Source organism: Microcaecilia unicolor, chromosome 7, assembly GCF_901765095.1.
Source record: "Microcaecilia unicolor chromosome 7, aMicUni1.1, whole genome shotgun sequence".
NCBI classification, from domain to species: domain Eukaryota; kingdom Metazoa; phylum Chordata; class Amphibia; order Gymnophiona; family Siphonopidae; genus Microcaecilia; species Microcaecilia unicolor.
Window position 1 is genome coordinate 219,215,819 of NC_044037.1, and position 25,552 is coordinate 219,241,370.

At 42.6% G+C, this 25,552-nt stretch overlaps 1 protein-coding gene across 1 annotated transcript in view; it reads left to right on the top strand.

Annotated features, from left to right (window-relative positions):
* Nucleotides 1-25,552, top strand: part of PDE11A (phosphodiesterase 11A) — a 544,360-nt gene that overhangs the window by 250,983 nt on the left and 267,825 nt on the right. The window contains exon 6 of the mRNA XM_030210333.1: nt 6,163-6,295. Within this exon, the coding sequence (XP_030066193.1) occupies nt 6,163-6,295 (133 nt within the window). The remainder of the gene's footprint in view (nt 1-6,162; nt 6,296-25,552) is intronic.

Sequence of the window (25,552 nt, forward strand, 5' to 3'; positions counted from 1 at the left end):
TTTCCCTTTAAAAATTACCTTCAGGAGTCCTACAGCTAAATAAGGACACTCATGACCCTCCCTACCTCATGGGATTTCCCTTTAGAAATACGTTGGCTGACTGATGCTATGGAGTACAGAATGACATGGGGATGGGGACCTGTGTCAACAGTGGGGATGGAGCGGGGACAGATCCCACGGGGACGGGGTGGGGACGGGAACAGATCCCACGGGGATGGGGACAGTCCGTGAGGATGGGGACAAACTTTGTCCCTGTGTCACTTTTTACTTTGAAGCCTGTTAATACACTGGATTGTTATTTATGTTTGTTGTAGACAACAATATTTTTATTTTTTGGAAAAACAAGCAAACATGCTGGCCACAGCTAGCAAACTTTGGATGGGGGATCCTGTACATCCTGCTACCAGAACATCTTCTAAGAAGACATCTTCTTTTTTAGGAAGGATTGTAGAAAACAGAAGAGCTAGACTGAATCCTGAGATTGTTGATGAATTATTCATTCACATATTAAAAAACCATAACAGTGCTTCAGAGGACATATTTCTCCCCTCTCCCCTCTAAGGCATACAGAACGGGTTGTATTTTGTACCTCTGGACATTTTAACAGGGTAGATTAGGATTCCTTGGGGTAGTAGAAGTCAGCTATTGTTGGGGTTGGAAGGGTAGAGGGTGGTGGTGGTGGAAGGGTTATTATAGCTGCTCGTTGTTATTATTGTTTTCTGTTTGTAATTTATACATAACAGTTGCACAGCGTATTATTCCTTTTTATACTTTAATAAAAAGATTGAAATATAAAATCATGCTTGAGTCTTCTGCAGATGAGAACAGGCTCATGGGGGATGGGGCAGGGACAGGGAAAGAACCTATGGGGGATGGGACAGGGGTGGAGACAGGACCTGCGGGGATGGGGTGGGGATGGAGACAACCCATGGGGACAAATTTTGTCCCTGTGTCATTCTCTATTACGGAGATCTCTTACCCCGCATATTATGCACTATGCAGGGTCAAAACTGTGCTGATATTTGAAAAAGAAATTGCAGTCTACCTCAGCCCCTCTATGTTCTCCACAGCAAATGTGTATGCTGTTGACAACATGCATGCCTTTCATCACATAGGGACTGTGGTAGCTTTTTAATAGGTCTTGTCTGTGGATAACCACCTGTTTACCTGTGGAGAATCCCTCTAAAAAACTGCCTCCTTAATCATTTTAGAAATATGTTTCAATGTTCCTATTTTTAGTTTTAAAATAACTTACATCAAGATATACCAAGCACATAGACATCAAGGGTCAGATGCACTAAAGGTTTTATTCAATTTGTGTCTTTAGAAAAAAAATGCTTAGCACATAGGCCCCTCCAAAAACCTTAATTAGTGTCTTTTCAAGCAATGTTATTTTCAAGCAAATTAGATCTCAAGGTTGCCAAAATGTAGATGTTGTATGACTTCCAGATCACATTGGCTCAGTTTACTGGTTAAACTGACTTTCACACATACCCACGAAGCGGGAAGAATAGAATAGAAGGCTCAGGATGTGGTGTTCCTGGAAAAGCTGTCATCTGACAGCTGGCCTCATTAGACAGTGAGCACATACTGTCCGGTGTCAGTTCAGAATCAAACACATCCATTCCTTTGTTTTCAGTTTCACCCTATGGATCCAGAGTTTGTAGAAAAAAAGTGAGTTTAGGGAAGCAATCCCACTTGGCCACAGAGCAGCCACGCAGAGGTAATCTTGAAGGCTTATGTATACTCAGTGATTTCCATCCCCAAATTGAGGCTCATACGTCTTTAACTGAGGTACAGGGAAGACCATTTTCAAAGCTATTTATGATGCTAAATAATGATTTACCAGGGTAGTAACCTAGTAACTTAGTAACAGATGGCAGATAAAGACAAGCATAGTTCATCTGGTCAGCCCAGGAAGGTGGCTAGAATCATATCTCCTGCTCTGCGGAACACGCAGGTTACATTTGTGTAGGATTGCACCTGATTCTCTCTGCAGGTTACACCCCTTTATGTCTTTTTTTTTTTTTGAAGTATGTAAGTCTTTTTTTTTTTTTTTTTTGCTTTGATCCCGTTTTCTTGCGACATACCAGGATTCTCAACCCAGTCCTTGGGATATATCTAAAGTGATGGTAAAAAGAAAGCAGACCCAAAAAAGAGCAGAAGAAAGGTCAAACCAAAAACAGGCTGTGTTTCGCCTACATCAGGGGCTCTAAATAGTGGCAACAAATTACACCACAGAGGTTTGACTTCTTGAATCAGTTGCAGGCAATTGGGCAGCAGTACCTTTAGGCTCTAGGTCAGGGACAGCTTCTAGTTCCAGTGACCCAGAGCGTCTACTTTCCTTTATAGAATGCTAGCATAACAGATTAGGTACGTGCCAATAATGTAGATGTGAGCACTTACGCCAGTCATAGAGCTGTGTAAGAAATCATGCCTAAGTGCTAGAGATACATACATGCAGCACCATTTTAGAAAAGCCATGAATGTTGGCATATAGATGTGTTAAGCAAAATGTCAGGTATACACAGTGCAAAATGTCTACAGCCTGTGATGTATTTTACAAATGCAGGACTAAACATAGAAGTCTAGTATAAAATTGACATATCTCTGTCCTAAAAGCATTCAAAAATGCATAGCACATCAATGCTGATGATTTGAACCAGGCACCTCTGGATGTTAAGACTGGCGCTTTAACCACTAGGCTACTCCTACAGTCCTCCCCTACTCTATAACCTGCATATGTAAGAGCTAGGCATGCCCTGACCTGCCTGTGCCCATTCCAGCCCCACACCTCCGTCATGCAGTTTTGCATTATGGATTTTGCATGCTCAATTTCTAGAATAGCAGCGAAAGGCAGTTACACACATAACCACAAATTAGTGTTAATTAGCAACAATTAACACCAATTATAGCCAATTATTGGTTGTTCATTCCAGTTAGCAGCCAGTTTAACAATTAAGTTATGCACGCAGCTGTCAGTATTCTATAACTTGCATGTGCAGTGTTGCAAGCTAAGTGTTAAATTGTGCATGCAGGTTTATAGGAGTATAGTGTGCCATAAAGATATATGATGCACCATGCATGCCAAACAGCTGATAGGAGAGGCACCGTGGGCAGGAGGAACAGATCAGAGAAGCATTGGGTCTGCCATACTGCCAGCTGCACTTTTCTGCAGTGGAGGAGAGTGAAGCAAATATAAGCATTGGCTTAGCACCGGGGACCCTTGTTAAGCCACTGGTTGTACAGTCATATGCAGGGTCTGGTACATCTTTGTTTTATTTTATTTATTTGTTACATTTGTATCCCACATTTTCCCACCTATTTGCAGGCTCAATGTGGCTTACATAGTACCGCAGAGGCGTTCGCCACCTCCGGTAGAGAACAAATACAATGTGATGTTGTATTGTGAATATATAATACTAAATTGTGCAGAACTTTGTGTTCTGCAGTGATCGTTTGTTTTATTGTTTTGGTGGGTAACTCGCTATTGCATAGAATAAGAATTTCATGGCAGTAGCCATAAAAGCAAACAGAATGTTGGGAATAAAACAAACAATATCATAATGCTTCTGTATTGCTCCATGGTGCAACTGCACCTTGAGTATTGTGTGCAGTTCTGATCCTGCATCTCGAAACAGATATAGCTGAATTAGAAAAGGTAGAGAGAAGGGAGACCAAAATGATAAAAAGGGTGGAACAGTTCTACTGTGCAGGGCTGCCAAGAGACATAGCCAGGGCCAGGGCAGAACCGGACCACCACAAGCTGCCCCCCCCCCCCCCCACAAGCGCCGCCACACAACTTGCACCACCGCTCCTGCCTGCCTGCTCCCTTACCTTTCTGTCTTTGCCTTCAAAGGGGGGCCCGGGCCTGGCGCAGCAAGCTGCTTCCTGCGTGCCTGCTCCCCCAGTCTGTCCTCTCCTACTCCTGTCCGTGCTGGGAGTCATGACCTGGATGACTGCATTAACACGATATCATGCTAATGCAATCATCCGGGTCCTGGGCGGCATGCAGGAGCAGGGGAGGACAGATCCGGAAGCAGGCAGCAAGAAGAAGCTTGCCAGGCCCGAGGAATTTTACCCCCCCCCCCCGTCCCCCCCTCTCTCGGCAGCACTGCTACTAAGAGAAAAGACTACAGAAGTTAGGGCTCTTCAGCCTGGAGAAGAGATGGCTGAGGGGAAATATGATAGAGGTTTGTAAAATCCTGAATAGAGTTAAACAGTTAAGCACAAATGGATTGCGCACTTTTTCAAAAATTAAAAAGACTAAAGGATATGCACTGAATTTACAAAGCAAAATATTTTCTCCTTCAATGCATAGTTAAGCTTTTGAACTCATTGCTTAAGGATGTGGTACAAGCAGTTAGTGTAGCTGAGCTTAAAAAAAGTTTGGACAAGTTCCTGGAGTAAAAGTGAATAGACTATTATTAAGGTAGTTGGTGTAGGATGAAATCAGTCCAGAGGGTGGTTACAAAAATGGTCAGTGGTCTGTGCCATAACACGTGTGGGGTTGGACTTATAGACCTCAATATTTATACTCTGGAAGAAAAGCAGGAGAGAGGGGATATGATAGAGACATTTAAATATTTCCATGGTATTAATATACAGGGGGTGTATTTCACATGAAGGAAAACAATGGAATAAAAGGGCATAAAATGAAGGTAAAAGGTTGTAGCTTGGGAGTAATCTAAGGAGATACGTTTTTTTACAGAAAGTGTTGTGGATGTGTGGAACAGCCTCCTGATGGAGTTGGTGGAGACAAATGTGGAAGGGCATAATCGAATGGGGTGCCCAAGTATTCCTGAGGGTGTCCTTGCAGGACGTCCCTGTGAAGGGGTGGGGAAACCTGTATTATCGAAACAAGATGGGCGTCCATCCTTCGTTTCGATAATACGGTCAGGGACGCCCAAATCTCAACATTTAGGTCGACCTTAGAGATGGTCGTCCCCAGTTTTCAGCGATAATGGAAAATGAGGACACCCATCTCAAAAATGACCAAATCTAAGTCATTTGGTCATAGGAGGAGCCAGCATTCGTAGTGAACTGGTCCCCCTGACATGCCAGGACACCAACCAGGCATCCTAGGGGGCACTGCAGTGGACTAACTGAATGGAAAAAGGTATGCAATGGTCACTAACCACCTCCCACCCTGAAAAAAACAACTTTAAAAAATGTTGTCTATTTTTTTAGAGTATGGGGGAAGGACCTCCTTCGCTATGCCTCCGTCCCTCCGACGGCAGTTGAGGATGTCCTTCGCTATTTATTTATTTAGATTTTGCTCACACCTTTTCAGTAGTAGCTCAAGGTGAGTTACTTTCAGGTAAAAAAAAAAAAAGACAAAAGTTTTTAAAGTTGTTTTTTCGGAGTGGGAGGTGGTTAGTGACCACTGGGGGAGTCAGGGGAGGTCATCTCCAATTCCCTCCGGTGGTCATCTGGTCATTTAGGGCACATTTTTGTGGCTTGGTCGTAAAAAAAAAGGACCAAGTGAAGTTGGCTAAGTGTTCATCATGGACGCCCTTCTTTTTTCCATTATCGCTTGAGGACGCCCATCTGTTAGGCACGCCCCAGTCCCGCCTTCGCTACACCTCCGACATGCCCCCAGGAACTTTGGTCATCCTGACGACGGGAAGCAGTTGAGGACGCCCAAAATCGGCTTTCGATTATGCTGATTTGGGCGACCCTGAGAGAAAGACGCCCATCTCCCGATTTGTGTCGAAAGATGGGTGCCCTTCTCTTTCGAAAATAAGCCTGATTGTGTCTGAACTCAAGAAAGTGTGGGACAAGCATGTGGGCCTTTATCTGCCAACATGTTTCTATGCTATCGGGTGGAATGGGGGCGTGGCTTCGAGTTACACTTGCAATTACAGAATATTGTTATTCCGCGTGGAAATTTAGGCGGGGCATTTGCATCACATTTTTGTTAGTACAAATGGCTGCGCCTAAATTTATACACAACTCTCTGCTTAAACGCATATTCTATATAGTGCACTGAACTTTAAGTGCAGCTTATGGAATATTGTTTACATGGGTATTTTTCGACGCTGATTTTTTTTGGTGCCACATATAGATTCTAGCCCTTAATATGGATGACTTTGCAAGAAATGTGGTGAATTTTTTTACAATGAACAGCTATATTTTATTATTTCTGTGTCTTTCTTGTAGCATCAAAGACAGCATAGAGAAGTCATCTTATTCAGACTGGTTAATCAATAACAGCATTGCTGAACTAGTTGCTTCCACGGGTCTTCCAGTGAACATCAGTGATGCATATCAAGATCCTCGCTTTGATGCTGAAGTAAGAGGGCTTTTTAGAAATAAAAATATACTTTGTCACATTTTTATAGCATTATATTTGTAAAAAAATAAATTAACTTTATGATAGAATTAAACTGAACATGAATAATCTCTTTTACCCACTGCTATAGATTTTAGAAATGGTCCCTAGTAATGGCACACATTCCTTCCCAATTCTTCTGCATTACACCCGATTGGCATAGTTCACATCATAGAGTTTAGAGAAAGAGGGCTTGAAAGATTTGTAGATTTTTCTTGCAGAAATGATTTAAAAAGAAAATAATATATATGGCTTTCATATGTATTTTGTACACCAGTAGTGGATCTAAGTTTGATTCTTGGATGAGAAGGATTTAAAACTGGATAAATATGAAACTTAGTAATCTTGCTGCACCATATGCCTGGAATAGACTTCCTGAGCTGGTACGTCAAGCTCCATCTCTAGCTGTCTTCAAATCTGGACTAAAAGTCCTCCATTTTGATGCTGTTTTTAATTCCTAACCCTTACTCACATGTTCAGTACCCATGCTTTATCATTCCCACCTTAGTAATTTCCTTATCTCTTATTTGTCCTGTATGCCTGTCCTAATTAGATTGTAAGCTCTGTCGAGCAGTGTCTAGTGTACAGCACTGCATATGTCTAGCAGTTCTATAGAAATGATGTAGTAGTTGTAGTAATTATTTACAAAAAGCCTTAACAAAAATTTATATCTATATAATACATTGTATACGTATATAATGTGAAAATAGCAAGCAACAAGTAGAAACCCTGTAAAATAATAAATGTTTTTAAAAGTCCTAGACAAGAAAAAAAGGTGTGTACATAACAAAATGGACCATTTACTAAAGCTTAGTGCATAGGCATAAAGAGCCAGATTCTATATATGGACCTGAAAAAAGCCCGAGCTTAGTGGTATTCTGTAAACCTCGCCTAAAGTTAGGTACGGTTTATAGAATAAATGCAGTGGCCTTCCTGCGACTAAAATTTAGGTGCAGGCATTTATGCCAATTAAAACATGGTGTAAATGCACACGTTTATTTAGGCGCAGATTGGGCATATTCTGTAACAGTGCATGCAAATTTTCAGAATGTCCACAATCTGCCCATGCCCCTTTTGAGATCCGTGCAGTACATGCATCATTTTATGGAATACACTTATCAAGCTACGTTTGTAAATCCTAATTAGTGCCAATTAGTACCAATAATTGTTTGTTAATATTCAATTATTGGCACTGATTGGCTAGATAGCCAATTAAGTTCTGCAAGCAAATTGGCTGCGCTTCCTGATTTGCATGCGGAACTTAATTCGGGGGAAATGGGCTTCTTAGCATTTAACTCATGCTAAGCTTTTATAAAAGAACTCTAAAGATCCTAAGGCCAGATCATAGTGCTCAAGAACATTAAACCCTTTATGTTTAATCATTCTTTATATATCGCCTTTGCATACTATGTTATCAAGATAGTTGACATTTCATAAAAATAAAAGTCAGAAATGCAATTACATGAAATCTGATAGGAAAGCAACTAGAGAGGGCTTTGGAAAGTAGAAGGTAGTGGAAAGGGAGTATGAAAGAAAGTAGGGAAGACAACAGAAGACAGAACCAGTAGAAGGCACAGAGCAGAGAACTAGAGGGCAGATGCTGAGATAACTTGACCATTACTGACCTTGATCACCAAACGCCTTGGTAGAAAATTGTGCCTTAAGGGTGGTCCAGAACCTCATGTAAGAGGCTTTACATTGAAGTTGTTTAGGAAAGGAATTTGAAAGCATTGGACCATGAATAAAGAAAGTTGTGTTTCTTATCGAATCAAAGCGTTCAGAGAACAAGTAACAGCCAGTTGAAGATTGCAGTACATTCAAAGCTATTTACCTGGCTAGACACAGCTGCTGACCAGTTAAATAGCATTTTTTTTGTTACATTTGTACCCTGCGCTTTCCCACTCATGGCAGGCTCAATGCGGTAGGCAATGGAGGGTTAAGTGACTTGCCCAGAGTCACAAGGAGTTGCCTGTGCTGAGAATCAAACTCAGTTCCTCAGTTCCCCAGGACCAAAGTCCACCACCCTAACCACTAGGCCACTCCTCCACACCTAACCACCAATATTCAGCAGGAGATAACCAGTTATCTCCACTGAAAATTGCTGATTAGAGCTAAGCATATAACAGACTATCTAGCTTATTTTCGAAAGGGAAGGACGCCCATCTTCCGACACAAATCGGGAGATGGGCGTCCTTCTCCCGAGGTCACCCAAATCGGCGTAATCGAAAGCCGATTTTTTTTGCGTCCTCAACTGCTTTCCGTCACGGGGTTTAAGTGTGAAACTTATCATATGATGGTCAGAGAGGGGAAGAACTGAGGCGCAGAAACTGGAGAGTGAGCAGTTGGAGAAGAAGATAAAATCAGGACAGTAGCCATTCTGGTGAGTGGGTGTAGTGGAGCACAGTTGAAGATTGAAAGAGGATGTTAAACCGAGAAACTGAGAAGCATTAGAGTCCGAGGGATCATTAGCATGAATGTTTTTTTTTTAATTTATAACCATTTAAATTTTTACAAGCGATAAAACAACTTGCTGGAAATACAGAGAAAGTAATATGTAGGAATTATTTCAGTCAGGTAATTCTATTCTCTTCCTTAGACCACTAAATATGGGTAACCCTTCAGCATAGCCCCTCTAAGTCATTGAAACACACAAGCCCCTCCACCTCTACAAGGTGGTGTCCCTTCGGAGGGGAGCATAAATGTTAAAATCCCCAAGAATGAGGGAAGGAGATGAAGGTTCAAGAAAGAAGGAAAACCAGGCATTAAAATCAGTGATAAAAGAAGAAAGGGACTTATCAGGGGGTCGATAAATGACTGCTACTCAGAGAGGCAAAGGAGTGAATAGACGGATGGAGTGGACTTTGAAGGAAGAAAAGCAATGAGACTGAGGTGGAAGAAGAGATTGAAATCTACAGGAGGGTGAAAGTTGGCTCTAAAGAGGTTTGAAATAGGAGACTATGTGGGAAAACACAGAAGTGGAGATTGAAAATCAGTTGGAATATAAACAGGTCTGCTGCACACTTCAGAATGCATGACACAAATAAATGGCTGACTATTGAGTCATATTTGACCTGCAGCATTTTTCTCAAACTAGAAGCAATGTGTTCAGGCTGACTCAGGGAATAACATAATAACAATAAGTTTTAGACAAATAAGAATTATTTGGCTCAGCCAGTCTGCTCCTGCCCACACTGTTATATTTAAGGGTATCTTCTAACCATCAGCTGTACATCACCTTCCTTGCTTTTACCTCCATCCACTGTGCTAAGGATATCTCCCAGCTGTCAGCTATTCAAGCTTGACTGCTTGCAGCAGATTATGCCTTTTCCTTTCTTCTTAGCAGGGAAGGGTACAGTCAAATCAGTATGCTGGCCAGGCTAGGAATCTTGCCACTGTTCCCAGATTAAAGGTCTGAAATATATTTTATTAAATCATAAGAAACATTAGCATACAAGCCCAATCCCAAAGTCCGAGTCCTGTCAGTTGCAGACTGCATTATAACAAGTGTAATTGGATATAATGCAAGTAAGCAACAGACCTTCTATAGAGGGCTGTATCCATACACGTACAATGGAAAAGAAACACAAACATAGTAACATAGTAACATAGTAGATGACGGCAGAAAAAGACCTGCACGATCCATCCAGTCTGCCCAACAAGATAACTCATATTCGCTGCTTTTTGTGTATACCCTACTTTGATTTGTACCTGTGCTCTTCAGGGCACAGACCGTATAAGTCTGCCCAGCACTATCCCCGCCTCCCAACCACCAGCCCCTCCTCCCAACCACCGGCTCTGGCACAGACCGTATAAGTCTGCCCAGCACTATCCTCACCTCCCAACCTCCAGCCCTGCCTCCCAACCACCGGCTCTGGCATAGACCGTACAAGTCTGTCCAGCACTATCCCCACCTCCCAACCACCAGTCCCGCTTCCCACCACCGGCTCTGGCACAGACCGTATAAGTCTGCCCAGCACTATTCCCACCTCCCACCTCCCAACCACCAGCCCCGCCTCCCGATCTTGACTAAGCTCCTGAGGATCCATTCCTTCGGCACAGGATTCCTTTATGCTTATACCACGCATATTTGAATTCCGTTACCGTTTTCATTTCCACCACCTCCCGCGGGAGGGCATTCCAAGCATCCACTACTCTCTCCGTGAAAAAATACTTCCTGACATTTTTCTTGAGTCTGCCCCCCTTCAATCTCATTTCATGTCCTCTCGTTCTACCATCTTCCCATCTCCGGAAAAGGTTCGTTTGCGGATTAATACCTTTCAAATATTTGAACGTCTGTATCATATCACCCCTGTTTCTCCTTTCCTCCAGAGTATACATGTTTAGTTCAGCAAGTCTCTCCTCATACATCTTGTAACGCAAATCCCATACCATTCTCGTAGCTTTTCTTTGCACCGCTTCAATTCTTTTTACATCCTTAACAAGATACGGCCTCCAAAACTGAACACAATACTCCAGGTGGGGCCTCACCAACGACTTATACAGGGGCATCAACACCCTCTTTCTTCTGCTGGTCACACCTCTCTCTATACAGTCTAACAACCTTCTAGCTACGGCCACCGCCTTGTCACACTGTTTCGTCACCTTCAAATCCTCAGATACTATCACCCCAAGATCCCTCTCTCCGCCCGTACCTATCAGACTCTCCCCGCCTAGCACATACGTCTTCCGTGGATTTCTATTCCCTAAGTGCATCACTTTGCATTTCTTCGCATTGAATTTTAATTGCCAAACCTTAGACCATTCTTCTAGCTTCCTCAGATCCTTTTTCATGTTTTCCACTCCCTCCCGGGTGTCCACTCTGTTACAGATCTTAGTATCATCCGCAAATAGGCAAACTTTACCTTCTAACCCTTCGGCAATGTCACTCACAAATATATTGAACAGAATCGGCCCCAGAACCGATCCCTGAGGCACTCCACTACTCACCTTTCCCTCCTCCGAGCGAATTCCATTCACCACCACCTTCTGGCGTCTGTCCGTCAACCAGTTCCTAATCCAGTTCACCACTTCAGGTCCTATCTTCAGCCATCAAAGAACTATTTAGCTGAAAAGAACATGAAAGTAGCATCAACATTTCTCACCTTGAGGCTTTTCTGCTGTTCTCTTCAGAGAGTGACAAGGAATTATCTGTCATTTGCAATGACTGACAGGCTTTTCCTGAAAATGCCTCCGCTGAATAACAAATTGGCTACAGGAGCATATTTAAATCAATTAGCTGGCACGTGGGAAGTGGATCTAGCAGATAATACATATTTCAGACATACCCGTTCTCCCCCTCCCCTCCCCACCCTATCCCGCCCCCAACCCCATGCACTGTCCAACTGTGGTTTAGGGGAACAATGTTAGATATTGTTGCCATAATTCATGATACTACACTTTTTCTCTCTGACTGTTCTGGTTCAATGTGTGTACTTCCCATTATGCCATTGTGTGCATACTTGTTTCCCAATAAAATGGGGGCATCTCTTTCACCTAATTCCCAGGAGCACTGTTTTGTAGGTCCACTCCAAGTTTATTTGTCCCACAGAGGTCAAAGCTGAAGGCTGCTATAAATATGGCGCTGATCTTTACGCGAGTGAACAAAAACAAGAGAAACAGGAAGCCTATATGGTTCTCCAAACAAGTAGCTGAAAAAAATAAGAGCAAATGAGGCTTTGTTCAAGAAATACAAAAGAACGAAACAAGAGCATCATGGAAAATATTATCAGATTAAACTCAAAGAAGCGAAGAGGGAAATACGGCTAGCGAAAGCACGAGCGGAAGAAAAAATTGGTAAAGATGTTTAAGAGGTGGCAAGACCTTTTTCAGATATATTGGAGAAAGGAGAAAAGATAGGAATGGAATTGTGAGACTGAAAGATAATGAGAATGGCTATGTGGAGAGTGAGGAGGATAAAGTGAGCGTGCTAAACAATTACTTCTCTTTGATGTTCACGGAGGAAAATCCTGGTGAAGGACCGTAGTTGGCTGCCGAAGGAAAATCAGGGAATGGAATGGATACTGCGCCGTTTACGGAAGAAAGAGTTTATAAACAGCTTGAGATTCTGAACGTGGACAAAGCTATGGGGCTGGATGGGATACATCCCAGGATACTGAGGGAGCTCAGGGAGGTCCTGGCGGGACCTCTTAAAGATTTATTTAATATATCTTTACAGACGGGAGAGGTTCCGCGAGATTAGAGACGAGTGGATGTGGTCCCTCTTCACAAAAGTGGAGACAGGGAAGAAGTGGGAAACTACAGACCTGTAAGTCCTCCGTCGGTGGTAGGAAAAATAATGGAGTCGCTGCTGAAAGAAAGGATAGTTAACTTTCTAGAAGCCAGCGGGTTACAGGACCCGAGGCAATATGGCTTTACCAAAGGAAAATCCTGCCAAACGAATCTCATTGACTTCTTTGACTGGGTGACAAAAGAAATGGATGAAGGCCATGCGCTAGATGTAATCTTCTTGGATTTCAGCAAAACCTTTGATATGGTCCCCCACAGAAGACTCGTGAATAAACTGAAAGGGCTGACTTTAGGACCGAAAGTGGTGAACTGGATAGAAAACTGGTTGACAGACAGGTGGCAGAGGGTGGTAGTAAATGGAATCCGCTCGGAGGAAAGGATGGTGAGCAGTGGGGTTCCTCAGGGGTTGGTGCTGGGGCCCATTTTGTTTAATATATTTGTGAGAGATATTGCTGAAGGGTTAGAAGGAAAGGTTTGCCTTTTTGCGGATGACACGAAGATAGCCAATAGAGTGGATACCCTGGAGGGAGTAGAAACGATGAGAAGGGATCTCCAAAAGTTAGAAGAATAGTCGAGGGTCTGGCAGGCTTAATTTGATAAAGTATCTTAAAGTACTCCAGACTTTATGTTTTTAAATATCCATATACATTTTATTATAACAAAATCACATCCCTACATACACCCCCTTGGATCTTGAACAGAACACAGTGCCACATACATATCTAGCATCAAAGATTATTCACATATATCATATAACCTTCAACACCAATTTTAACCTATATTGCTCCCTGGCAACATTCAGAACTCCATAAAGGTTTACATATAAGGCTTAGTCACTTATCTCAGCGCCCTCGTCCATATAGCAGCTCCTGTGTTAATTGAAATTACATCATCACTCAAGCTTTGAGTCCCACTGTGCTGCTTGCAGCTCCCTCCTTTATTTCAAAAACGCTAGTAATTTTATCACTCATGTATCAACATGCATTGTAGCACTCCGCAAGTGGGGTCATCTTTGTTATAGAAAATTATTGTTCCTCAGTGTTGTTTCTCAATTTTCCACAGCTGCAATAGATTCCTTCACTTAATAATGGCAAAAAGTCCACCACCAAATGGCAACTGTAATTCCTTAATGATGTGGCACATTAAACTCTCTTTATGTTGACGCTTCAAATGTAGCAGGAAAGCTTCCGTCAAGCCCATTAAAATCAGTTAAATCCACACACATTCCTCAGTTACTCTATGCATGACCGCATTTTGTGGTACTACTTCAGGAGGAACCACTTCCCATATACTCTGTAATAACCCAACACATGCCATAATCATAGCCATCTCATCTTCATTAACAAATCAAACAATATATCATCATTTTACATACTAATTCTCACTACTACCAATGGCTGCTTAAAATGTAATGCCAAGAAATGCAGAGTGATGTATTTGGGGTGTAGAAACCCAAAAAAGAGAAACCGAATAGGAAGCTTGGCTCATGAGAGAGAGACCTTGGGGTGTTGGTGTCCGAGGATATGAAGGTGAAGAAACAATGTGACAAGGCGACGGCCATGACCAGAAGGATGCTAGGCTGCAAAGAGAGGGGTATAACCAGCAGAAGAAAGGAGGTGTTGATATTCCTCTACAAGTCATTGGTGAGGCCCCACTTGGAGTATGGTGTTCAGTTTTGGAGGCCGTATCTTGCTAAAAATTTAAAAAATTGGAAGCAGTGCAAAGAAAAGCAACAAAAATGGTATGGGATTTGCGTTGCAAACCGTACAAGGAGAGACTTGCTGACTTGAACATGTATACCTTGGAGGAAAGGAGAAACAGGGATGATATGATACAGCCGTTCAAATATATGAAAGGTATTAATCCGCAAATGAACCTTTTCCAGAGATGGGAAGGTGGTAGAACTAGAGGGCATGAATTGAGGTTGAAGGGGGGCAGACTCAGGAGTAATGTCAGGAAGTACTTTTTCACAGATAGGGTGGTAGATACATAAAATGCCCTCCTGCGGGAGGTGGTGGAGATGAAAACGGTAATGGAATTCAAACGTGCGTGGAATAAACACAAAGGAATACTGTTTAGAAGGAATGGATCTGCAGAGATTAGGGGCAACACCGGTATTTGGAGAGAAAAACAGGTGCAGGGCGGACTTCTATGGTCTGTGCCCTGATCGTGACTGAATAGATATGGATGGGCTGGCGTGTAAATTTTAAGGGGCTTTGATGTTAGCTTCAGAACTTTTAGTACAGGAACAGTGCTGGGCAGACTTTTACGGTCTGTGCCCTGAGAAAGGCAGGGACAAATCAAACTTGGGTATACATTGTAAAGGGGGTGCTCTTCTATCGCGTGGGGAAGGGGGCCCGCAAGCTCGCTACTCCTGGATTCCTGGAACAACACTGCAGATACCGGATAACTCCCCCAGGCCTTATCCCCCTTGTTCAGGGAAAAAAAAAGTACAAAACAAAACATAGAATGGGAATAGGGGGTGGTGGGGGGAGGGGGTTGACTAAAAACTCTTTAAAAATTTGAGGTACAGTTGATATTCACTGTTGCATTGATGCCGTTTCCCATTTTTATTTTCTGTGCGTACTTTTATAATTTGCCTAATGTATCCAGGATGTGTATACATTGCTTTGTATTTTGCATTCATTACTTTGTGTCTTAGGCAGGGGCGTAGCTACGGGTAGGCCTGGGTGGGCCCAGGCCCATCCACCCAGCTGATCTCTCCAGACTCGCAGCGGCGAACTGGCGAGCGGTGGCACTAAAAGCATAAAGCAGCCAAGCTCTTCGATTCCATCCTTCGCTTTCCTGCCCTCTCAGCGTCTCGCCTTCCTCTGATGTCATTTCCTTTTGGGCAGGTGGGACGCTGAGAGGGCAGGAAAGCGAAGGACGGAATCGAAGAGCTTGGCTGCTTTATGCTTTTAGTGCCACCGCTCGCCAGTTCGCCGCTGCAACTACAGAAGGAAACCATTTAAAATCTCTGTTTCTACTCTCCTGCGCAGCCGTCGCCATTCACTTAAAACACAGCAAGCAAAACAGTGAGCTGCTGTGCTGCCTGCATCCACGTTGTCTTTCTTTATTCAGCAGAGGGTGGTGAGCAGAGGGACGGATGGGACTGGGAGGGGTGGTGAGTACAGAGTATGGTGAATGGGGGACCAATGAAGTAGGTGAAAGATGGGGGAGGAATTTAGGAGAATGGGTAAGGTAGAGACAGAGGGGGGAATGGGAGTGCTGGAGAGGGAATGAGAGAGAGATGGTCAAAGGGGAGAGAGGAGCATCGATGGACATGGATGGGAGGACAAGGCCCAGGGAAAGAGGAGAAATTGCTGGACATGGAGGGGAGGGCAGGGAAGAGAGGAGAATTTCTGGATATGGATGGATGGAGGGGGGCAGGGGAGAGAGGAGAATTGCTGGATATGGATGGATAGATGGATGGAGAGCAGGGGAGTTGCTGGATATGGGTGGATAGAGGGGAGGGCAGGGGAGAGGAGAGTTGCTGGACATAGGTGGATGGAGGGGAGGTAGAAGAGAGTTGCTGGACATGGATGGAGGGAAGGGCAGTGGAGAGAAGATGGTTGCTGGACATGGGTGGATGGAGGGGAGGGCAGGGAGAGAATTGTTGGACATGGATGGAGGGGAAGGAAGGGAAGACAGGAAGGAGATGCACAAGGATGGAGGGGAGAAAGAAGAAATTCTGGACATGGATGGAGGGGAGGGAAGACAGAGGAAGGAGATGCACATGGATGGAGGGGAAGGGAGAGAGAAGAAATGCTGACATGAATGGAGGGGAGGGAAGAGAGAGGAAGGAGGTGATATGAGGGAAAAGGAAGAAAGGAGAAAAACTGCACATGGATGGAGAAAGTAGGCAGAAGCTGGATCCACTGGACAGTCAAGTCTGCGGAGGACCCAGCTTTTACTTACGGATGTAGAGCAAGAAATGAAGAAGAAAGGAGGAAAGTAAAGAAATAAATGGAAAGGAAGCCCTGGAAACGGAGTTAAGAGGACAGATAGCAGCAGAATCAGATACTGGGCCAGCATGATCAGAAAAACAAAGTCACCAGACAACAAAGGTAGAAAAAAATCATTTTATTTTCATTATAGTGTTTGGAATATGTCCACTTTGAGAATCAGGTGCTCAACATTAAAAGTTTATATTTATTTATTTACTTATTTATGGTATATTATCCCACATTAAACATGAATTAGATTTGAACCTGGGATCATTTAATTTTTTTTCCTGGAGAGAGTAATGCATTGCCTCCCCCCCCTCCCCCAGGCTCTCTCCCCGGCTATAGCCAGCTCTGCAATTTTGTGGGGAGGTGGACGGGGGGGGGGGGGGGGGGGGGCGCAGAGGTGGACCGGGGAGAGAGCCTGTTGTTAAACATTTACCAGCAAACCACTGTCTAGTGCCCACCTATCCAACCTGTTGGCCCACCCAAAAATTGACTTCTGGCTACGCCACTGGTCTTAGGCTGTTGTATTGCCTTATCAATGCTTAATAAAGACCTTTATAAAATAAAAAAACAAAACATAGAACAACAATCCTCAGGATATCATCTCCTCCAAAATAAACACAGTCCTTGGAACACAGTCTTTCTACTCACTCAGGATTTACCAGGCCAAAAGGAATCCTTCAGCCACCTTCAGTTCCACTAGTGCTCAGGATTGGAAAAGTAGCCTAGTGGTTAGTGCAGTGGATGTTGATCATGGGGAATTGAGTTCGATTCCCACTGCAGCTCCTTGTGACTCTGGGCAAGTCACTTAACCCACCATTGCCCCTGGTACAAAATAAATACCTGAATATATGTAAACCACTTTGAATGTAGTTGCAAAAACCTCAGAAAGGTGGTATATCAAGTCCCATTTCCCTTTCCCTATAGGGGTTTTAATTCTTCCCTATTCAAAAGGGTAAGTCACCACCCAGCAGGCCCCATAACTGAAAACAATACATCATTTTCCAATGGCTCTGCCCTGGTCAGTAATAGCCAGCCACCTGCCTTCTCTTCTCCCAACTATTATACCTCTAGGTGGGGGGTAGGGCTGGCAGTTTCTCCCCCTCCAACTCTCAGGGCCTTCTTCAGTACCTTCAGGGACTATGCAGAGCAACCTTGGCAGACTCCCATTCCACGGAAGCCGGCTCTTCTTCCTTAGGCTGCTCTAGGGCCAGGCTCCTTCCTTCCTTCACATACTCCATGGCCTCTCTCCCTTCATTCATCTCCTCTCTTCCTTGGTGATCCAAAGCCTCCAGGAAATCTCACAGGTGGGGGGAATTATATATCGACAGTGAAGCCAGGGAAACTGAGCTTCCTCCTTCCATCTCCCCCTAGAGTACCATGCTCACCTCGCCTCGAGCCCAGGCTCCCCCTAGTGGGAAGGGAGTTCCATTCCCTATTTTCTGGCCTCCCCTCCTCTCTTCCTCTTACAAGGGCTTCTGGGACCTGTAGTTCAGGACCTGACTGCTTCTTTGGGGAATACAGAATGTTAACCTTGTCACAACATATGAAGTATTACATACTATGTAAAATGAGTTTATCTTGTTGGGCAGACTGGATGGACTGTTCAGGTCTTTATCTGCCATCATTTACTATGTTACTATGTTCTATAATGAGTAAGGCCCCTGTCCACAAGGGTTGCAGTGCCTCACATTCTGAAACGGAATGCAGCATGTTCCCAACACGTACCTTGCATTTATCACATTGACCCCCCCCCCCCCTCCCATAACCTCATTTGTTTGGCCTGCTGCTTAGTATTATATGAACTATTATTATTAATTATAGAATGCATCTCTTGCAGGCCTACATGGGTGCTTTTAAAACCTGATTCACAATTGTACTCATATTTTGGGCCATAATCCCTTCTGTTAGATCTGCTTCCCACATGGCAGCTAATTGATTTAAGTGCTCTCCTGTCCTGTTTTCTTTGCCTATTTTATTCCACATAGCCAATTTGTTACTGAGGAGAAGCATTTTTATGAAAAGTTTGTCAGTTAGCACAAATGACATAGAATTCCCTGTCACTCTCTAAAGGGAACAGATACAATGTTGTGTCTAAAGATATTGCAGAAATTGCTTGTGCGAGATCCCCCATTTATCTCTGAACTGAGCAAAAGAGGGGTAGGAGCCTTCACCAAGTTCAAAGATTTGTCCAATATATTGACACCCCTGCTCTTGCCACCCCTGAAAGGTTGTCCAATATTACCTCCTCTTCATGTTCCTCCTAATGTTCTGGGTAGCCAAATATATACTGTAGGTTTCTATTCCTAATCCAAACAGATTTCCCCATTTCTTTTACTCTAATACCCATCCTCTTACCATTTCCTTCCATATTTGTCCCAAATGTACCAGCTAATGTGCTATTCCGGGTATTGACACCATCTCAGTTAAGATGGATTTTTTCTGAGCATTCCTCCTTCCAACTTCATATCATGAAAGTATGACAGTAGCAGATTTCATGCATCACCTGAATTTCATTTTAGAGAATACCAGGGAAGCGTCAACTAGAATGGAACTTGTGGTTACCAATGACATAAGATAGTGCAGGAGAGTGTTGCTGGTGTGCGACAGCATCAAACATTAAAGAAATATTTAAAAAATCATCAACACAGCCAATTTGAACTGTCGCAGAGAATCAACACCATTGATTCAATCATCCTTGGCAAACATGGCAATTCCAGCATTGGTTGGTTTCACAACCAGCAGTTCATAATAGACTGGATCCTGCAGCCCTTCAATATGGCTGGCATTGCCCTCTATATGTATTCAGAATTTGGGAAAGATGCTCAACCACAGAATTCTTTACATCTATAATCAATGCAGTAGATATTGCACAATTTAATCATTTAATCACACCAAGACTGGTTAAAAAGATTCATAACATCAATTGCAATACTCTAACAGCAATTGTGTCTTTTACTACTACTACTACTATTTAGCATTTCTATAGCGCTACAAGGCATATGCAGCGCTGCACAAACATAGAAGAAAGACAGTCCCTGCTCAAAGAGCTTACAATCTAATAGACAAAAAATAAATAAAGTAAGCAAATCAAATCAATTAATGTGAACGGGAAGGAAGAGAGGAGGGTAGGTGGAGGCGAGTGGTTACAAGTGGTTACGAGTCAAAAGCAATGTTAAAGAGGTGGGCTTTCAGTCTAGATTTAAAGGTGGCCAAGGATGGGGCAAAACGTAGGGGCTCAGGAAGTTTATTCCAGGCGTAGGGTGCAGCGAGACAGAAGGCGCGAAGTCTGGAGTTGGCAGTAGTGGAGAAGGGAACATATAAGAAGGATTTATCCATGGAGCGGAGTGCACGGGAAGGGGTGTAGGGAAGGACGAGTGTGGAGAGATACTGGGGAGCAGCAGAGTGAGTACATTTATAGGTTAGTAGAAGAAGTTTGAACAGGATGCGAAAACGGATAGGGAGCTAGTGAAGGGTCTTGAGGAGAGGGGTAGTATGAGTAAAGCGACCCTGGTGGAAGACGAGATGGGCAGCAGAGTTTTGAACCGACTGGAGAGGGGAGAGGTGACTAAGTGGGAGGCCAGCAAGAAGCAGATTGCAGTAGTCTAAACGAGAGGTGACAAGGGTGTGGATGAGGGTTTTGGTAGAGTGCTCGGAAAGAAAGGGGCGGATTTTACGGATGTTGTAAAGAAAGAAACAACAGGTCTTGGCAATCTGCTGGATATGAGCAGAGAAGGAACTTGTAGATTGCTTAGATTAGTTTTTATAAGATCGTTTGGATGTCCTTTCATGATCCTCTCCATTGCCTGCTATTAATGCATAAATGGTTTCTATCTTTTGAATACAATAGTGAGCTGATAGATTCAAATTAAAGGGAATTTCTTCCTTTCTCATTCTGGCTCCTGAGCCCACAGCTCAGTAGGCCTATCCAGTGAGGACCAAATCTGTTTAGTATAAGATCTTTTCTTAACTTGCTCTGCAACCTCCTTGCATTCACTTAGGGCCTCTTTTATCAAACTACTTTAGTGATTCCCACCTGGCAGTGCCGATGAAACCCATTCAAAGTGAATGTGTGACTGGTTAACATATAAGGGATGACTGGTCTAATCTGATGGTTAATTGGTGGAATGGTAAATAGGGTAGCATTTGTTCATTTGGCACATGGTGTTTGTAACTATGACATGGTAAATACTGCAATGTAACTTTCTTTACTAGTATTAATAAAGATATTAAAAAAAAAAAAAGTGAATGTGTTTTGTCAGCATTGCCATGCCGGGCATTGTTAACGCAGTTTAGTAAAAGAGGCCCTTAAATAGGAATCATATATACACCCCTCTTTCGGACTGGCCCCCATTCAAGGTCCCTGAGAAGAGAATGTGATAAAAGCCATGGATGGATCAGGTGAATTTAAATGCAGAGCAAACAAATATGTATAACCCTAATTTACTGCTCATATGGTTTTCAGTCAAGCATAAAATAATAGTGGCCTAGACGGGGTTGTTCAACAGTATGGTTGTAAGAATGTGGCAGAGGGCGAAGGAGTTGCAAGATATCTTGCACATGCATAGAAAAAGTATCTCATGGGTAAACATTTATGGTTTGGCATTTTTTTTTTTTTTTTTTAACACTGGCAATAGTGTTTAAAAATATTCCAGATGGTGGTGTTAAATATCTGGGTGGGCCACCAACCACCCAAGTTATCCAGAAAATGGCAATATTCAGTGTCACTATCCAGATAATTATCCAGACAGCTTAAGACAGCAGAGTTATCCAGACAGTGGCACTGAATAGTGCTTCCATCCAGGTATTTTCCATTTCGCTCCATATTGCTCCAGTGCCATCTGGATAGCACCAGGCAGCCTGCAGTAATTTTCTGAGATACTGTCTAGATAGTGCTGCTGAAAATCTGGCTAGACCTGCTCAGCAGCATTTTCCAGACTAAGGGCCCTGTTTACTAAGCTGCGCTGTAGATGCGCTAACTTTTTAGTGTGCACTAAAAATTAGCATGCGCTAATGATAGAGACATCCATTATATTCCTATGAGTGTCTCTATCATTAGTGCATGCTAATTTTTAGAGAGTGCTAAAATGTTAGCGCACCTACAGCGCTGCTTAGTAAACACGGCCCTAACATCATTTGAATATTGGACCGCCAATGAATCCCAGAAAGGAGGACACATAGATAGTTCAGTAGGGACAAATCTCTGGAGCTATGAGAACAAGATCTATTAGTGCAAGATTAAGGGGTCCTTTTACTAAGTGATAGCACTAATGTGCTTACCACGTGGGGAAAATATACTACTGTAGGGCACACTCAAGCATCCCACAGTAGTGTTGGCATCTGCACACACTTCCCAGATGCTGGGGGCATGTTTGGGGGTGAGGCAGAGAGTAGGCATGCCCAGTTCTAATCAGCGCAGCCATATTGCCAAGTGCTTACTAATTAGTGAATGGTTAGTGCGTGAGCCCTTTCCACCCACTAAATAGGTGTCAGTAAGGGCTCCTGCACTAATGGCCACATGCTAATTGGGAAATTAGTGCATGGCCATTAATTGAGGAAGTAAAAACTCGGCCATTTTACAGCTGCACTAAAGGTGGCCTCAGTCAGCAAGTGGACAAACCCACGTGCTATAGTCATAACTCAGGCCACCTTTTAGCGCAGCTTAGTAAAAGGGCCCCTCAGTTTGGCATACAGCTCTGAGGCACTGAAGCAAGTAAACGTTTGAGAAAGATCAAGTTGGCTACAACGTCCAACAATCATGCCCAAGAAACAATTTACTGTGACTTAAATGTCATGATTGGAAAATGTTAGTTCAACTGTGAGCCAGTGTCTGTGATAATAATGCCATGCTTTGTAATTAAAGTAAGTTGGTTTGGAAAGAACTGATCAGTTTGGACATTGCTTTTTCAACAGACACATTCTCAGTGCTCAGTAAGAAAAAATAGCCTCAGGACCCAGTGGTTGACCCTCCTGTGGCATGTTCAAAGAGGAGGGCAGTTCCATATGAATGATTCCAAATGACCTAAATTAATGATTGCAAATAGGACTCCATGTAGGGTGCATGCAACTACCAGAAGTCTAAAAATTAGGATGGGAGCGTCATAATGTATATCACAAAAATCTCAGATATAGTGGGAAGAGAATTATCTATGGAACATTATAATTCCAGGATACAAAATGTATTTAAATGTATTAAATTCAACTGGTATCGGGGTGGTACTATATGTAAAGTATGTTATAGAGGGACATTTTCGAAAAGTTATTTGAGTCAGAATTGGGAGGTCCTGCTCATAATGTAAAAAAAAAAAAAAAGTCTATCTCACATCCATTTTCAAACAGGAAAAACATCCAGATTTTCTGTTTGAAAATGGCTGTGAAATGGACTTTTTGTGCTGAGAATGTCTGAAATGAATAGCCATTTTCAAAAATGAAACATCCAACTTGTGATTGGCCAAAAAAACAGGGATAGGGATGTCTGTCTGGCATCCTTTTGATAAAAATGGCCACACAGATATCCAGGTATAGCAGAGGGTAGTCTAGTGGTTAGTACAGTGGACTTTAAACCAAGGGGCCCTGCTTCAAATCCCACTTTATCTCTTTTATTTTTATAATTATGAGCCCTTTAGGAACAGAAAAATACCTAATGTATTTGAATGTACACCACTTCAATAGACTTCAGGCATGCCGGTGGCTTATATATTTAGATACAGTAGGTACATATTTAGGTAGGTATTTAGGTACATATTTCTGTCTCTGAAGGGCTCACAATTTAAAAAAGAGTTAATGTGGGATTTGAACAGGGGTCCCTTGGTTTAAAATCCACCGCACTAACCACTCTGAAGATGTGATTCCATTTGCCCCAATGAAAGGAAAGTTTATTTTACTTCCATTTCATTTCAATATATTGCATTTTTATAACATCAGGCTTCCTAGGGCAGATTACTACAACAGTTAGGATGAACCCATCAGGAAACAGGATATCCTCACTGAGATTTGGCCATGTATTACTGAATTGTATAGAACAGTACAGAAAAATGAGCACAAAATACAGAGTTTATTACTGCTGTTTCTACTAGCTACAATAATTTTTAATGTGATTTTTAATTTTATTTCATGATATATATCTACACATGGGAAGCTTTCAAATAAATAAAACAACTGTGAAATTCAAAAAAACATACATAGGCAATCATAAGCTTTTACTATTGTTTTTATATAGAAATATCTTTATTGTCATCATAAGCAAAGATAAAGGCATGTAGTGTAGCAATGAAATCTACAATACAGTATTGCAAATAACAAAGCAAGCTCTGGAGCACTGAGAAATACAATTTTAAAATAACCCCTCCCCCATTCACAGACCTCTTGAAAACTCCCCAACCCCTCCCCCAACTCCCCTTACAACTCCCCCCCCCAATCTCCTTGTGACAGAGAGAATGCGAAAACTAGGAGGTTTAATAAAACAATATAAACTCACAAGTTTGCTATTGTTTGGTGTCACCAATATGGTGACAAGCTCCGCCTACTGCCTGCAGGCCAGATAATGTGCCAGATAGGCTCAAGCCGTCTCGTGTCCTTAAACCTCCTTGGTATAAATATACACTCCAATGAATTATGTTGATTGAGTTAGGGGTAAGTTGAATTTTGGTAAGTTGATGATGAGTCCTAAAATTTGAAGGTGACACATAGATTTATTTTATTTATTTATTTATTACATTTGTACCCTGCTCTTTCCCACATACAGCAGGTCCAGTGCGGCTTACAGAGTAAAAGAAAGCATCTTACATGGTAAAGAATACAGTAAAAACAAGGAAATGTAGGAACAGTATTATAAATTGTGATGATCATAACTACTTACATTATGAAAGGCATTACAAAGGACATGTGAAAAGAACGTAATGAACTAGAATAGGGAAGGTAGAGAAGGATATGATAGGTGAAAGGGAAGGAGAATGGGAGGGAAATGGTAAAGGATGGAGGGAAGAAGATGAGGGATTGAGTATAACATTGGGGTCAGAGTAAGCGTCGACGTCTTAGCAGGAGTATCGTAGGTGATCTGGTGGAATTAAACTGGTCCATTAGATGGTCAACTAAAGAGAATTGGTTACTTGAATGCTAGACCAGACCAATCCTTCAGTGACAAATTTCTTCTCTTCCCCAGTGCCTTGACCTTGTGTTTGTCCATACCAGTGCAGCCTTAACAGAGAGGAACATCTTCAATGCTTATATTTATGAATATGTTCTCTCTCTCTCTCTCTCGCTCTCTCTCTCTCTCTCTCTCTCTGACTCCCATGCAGCCATTTTTAGAAAACATGTGATCTAAAATAAAACTGCCAGACATTTTTTTGTTTGTTTTCATACTGGGACAGACTGAAGGTCCATCAAGCCCAATATCCTGTTTCCAACAGTGGCCAATCCAGGTCACAAGTACCTGGCAAGACCCCCAAAAAGTACAATACATTTTATGCTGCTTAAATAAGCAGTGGATTTTCCCCAAGTCCATTTTAATAATGGTCTATGGACTTTTTAAAACCCTGCTAAGCTAACTGCTTTTACTGCATTCTCTGGCAACGAATTCCAGAGTTTAATTACACTTCGAGGGAAGAAGCATTTTCACCAATTTGTTTTAAATTTACTACTTTGTAGCTTCATTGCATGCCCCCTAGTCCTAGTATTTTTGGAAAGAGTAAACAAGCGATTCATGTCTACCCGTTCCACTCCACTCATTATTTTATAGACCTCTGTCATATGTCCCCTCAGCCGTCTTTTCTCCAAGCTGAAGAGCCCTAGCCGTTTTAGCCTTTCCTCATAGGGAAGTTGTCCCATCCCCTTTATCATTTTCGTCGCCCTTCTCTGTACCTTTTCCAATTCCAGTATATCTTTGTTGAGATGCGGTGACCAGAATTGAACACAATATTCGAGGTGCGGTCACACCATAGAGCGATACAAAGGCATTATAACATCCTCATTTTTGATTTCCATTCCTTTCCTAATAATACCTAACATTCTTCTTGCTTTCTTA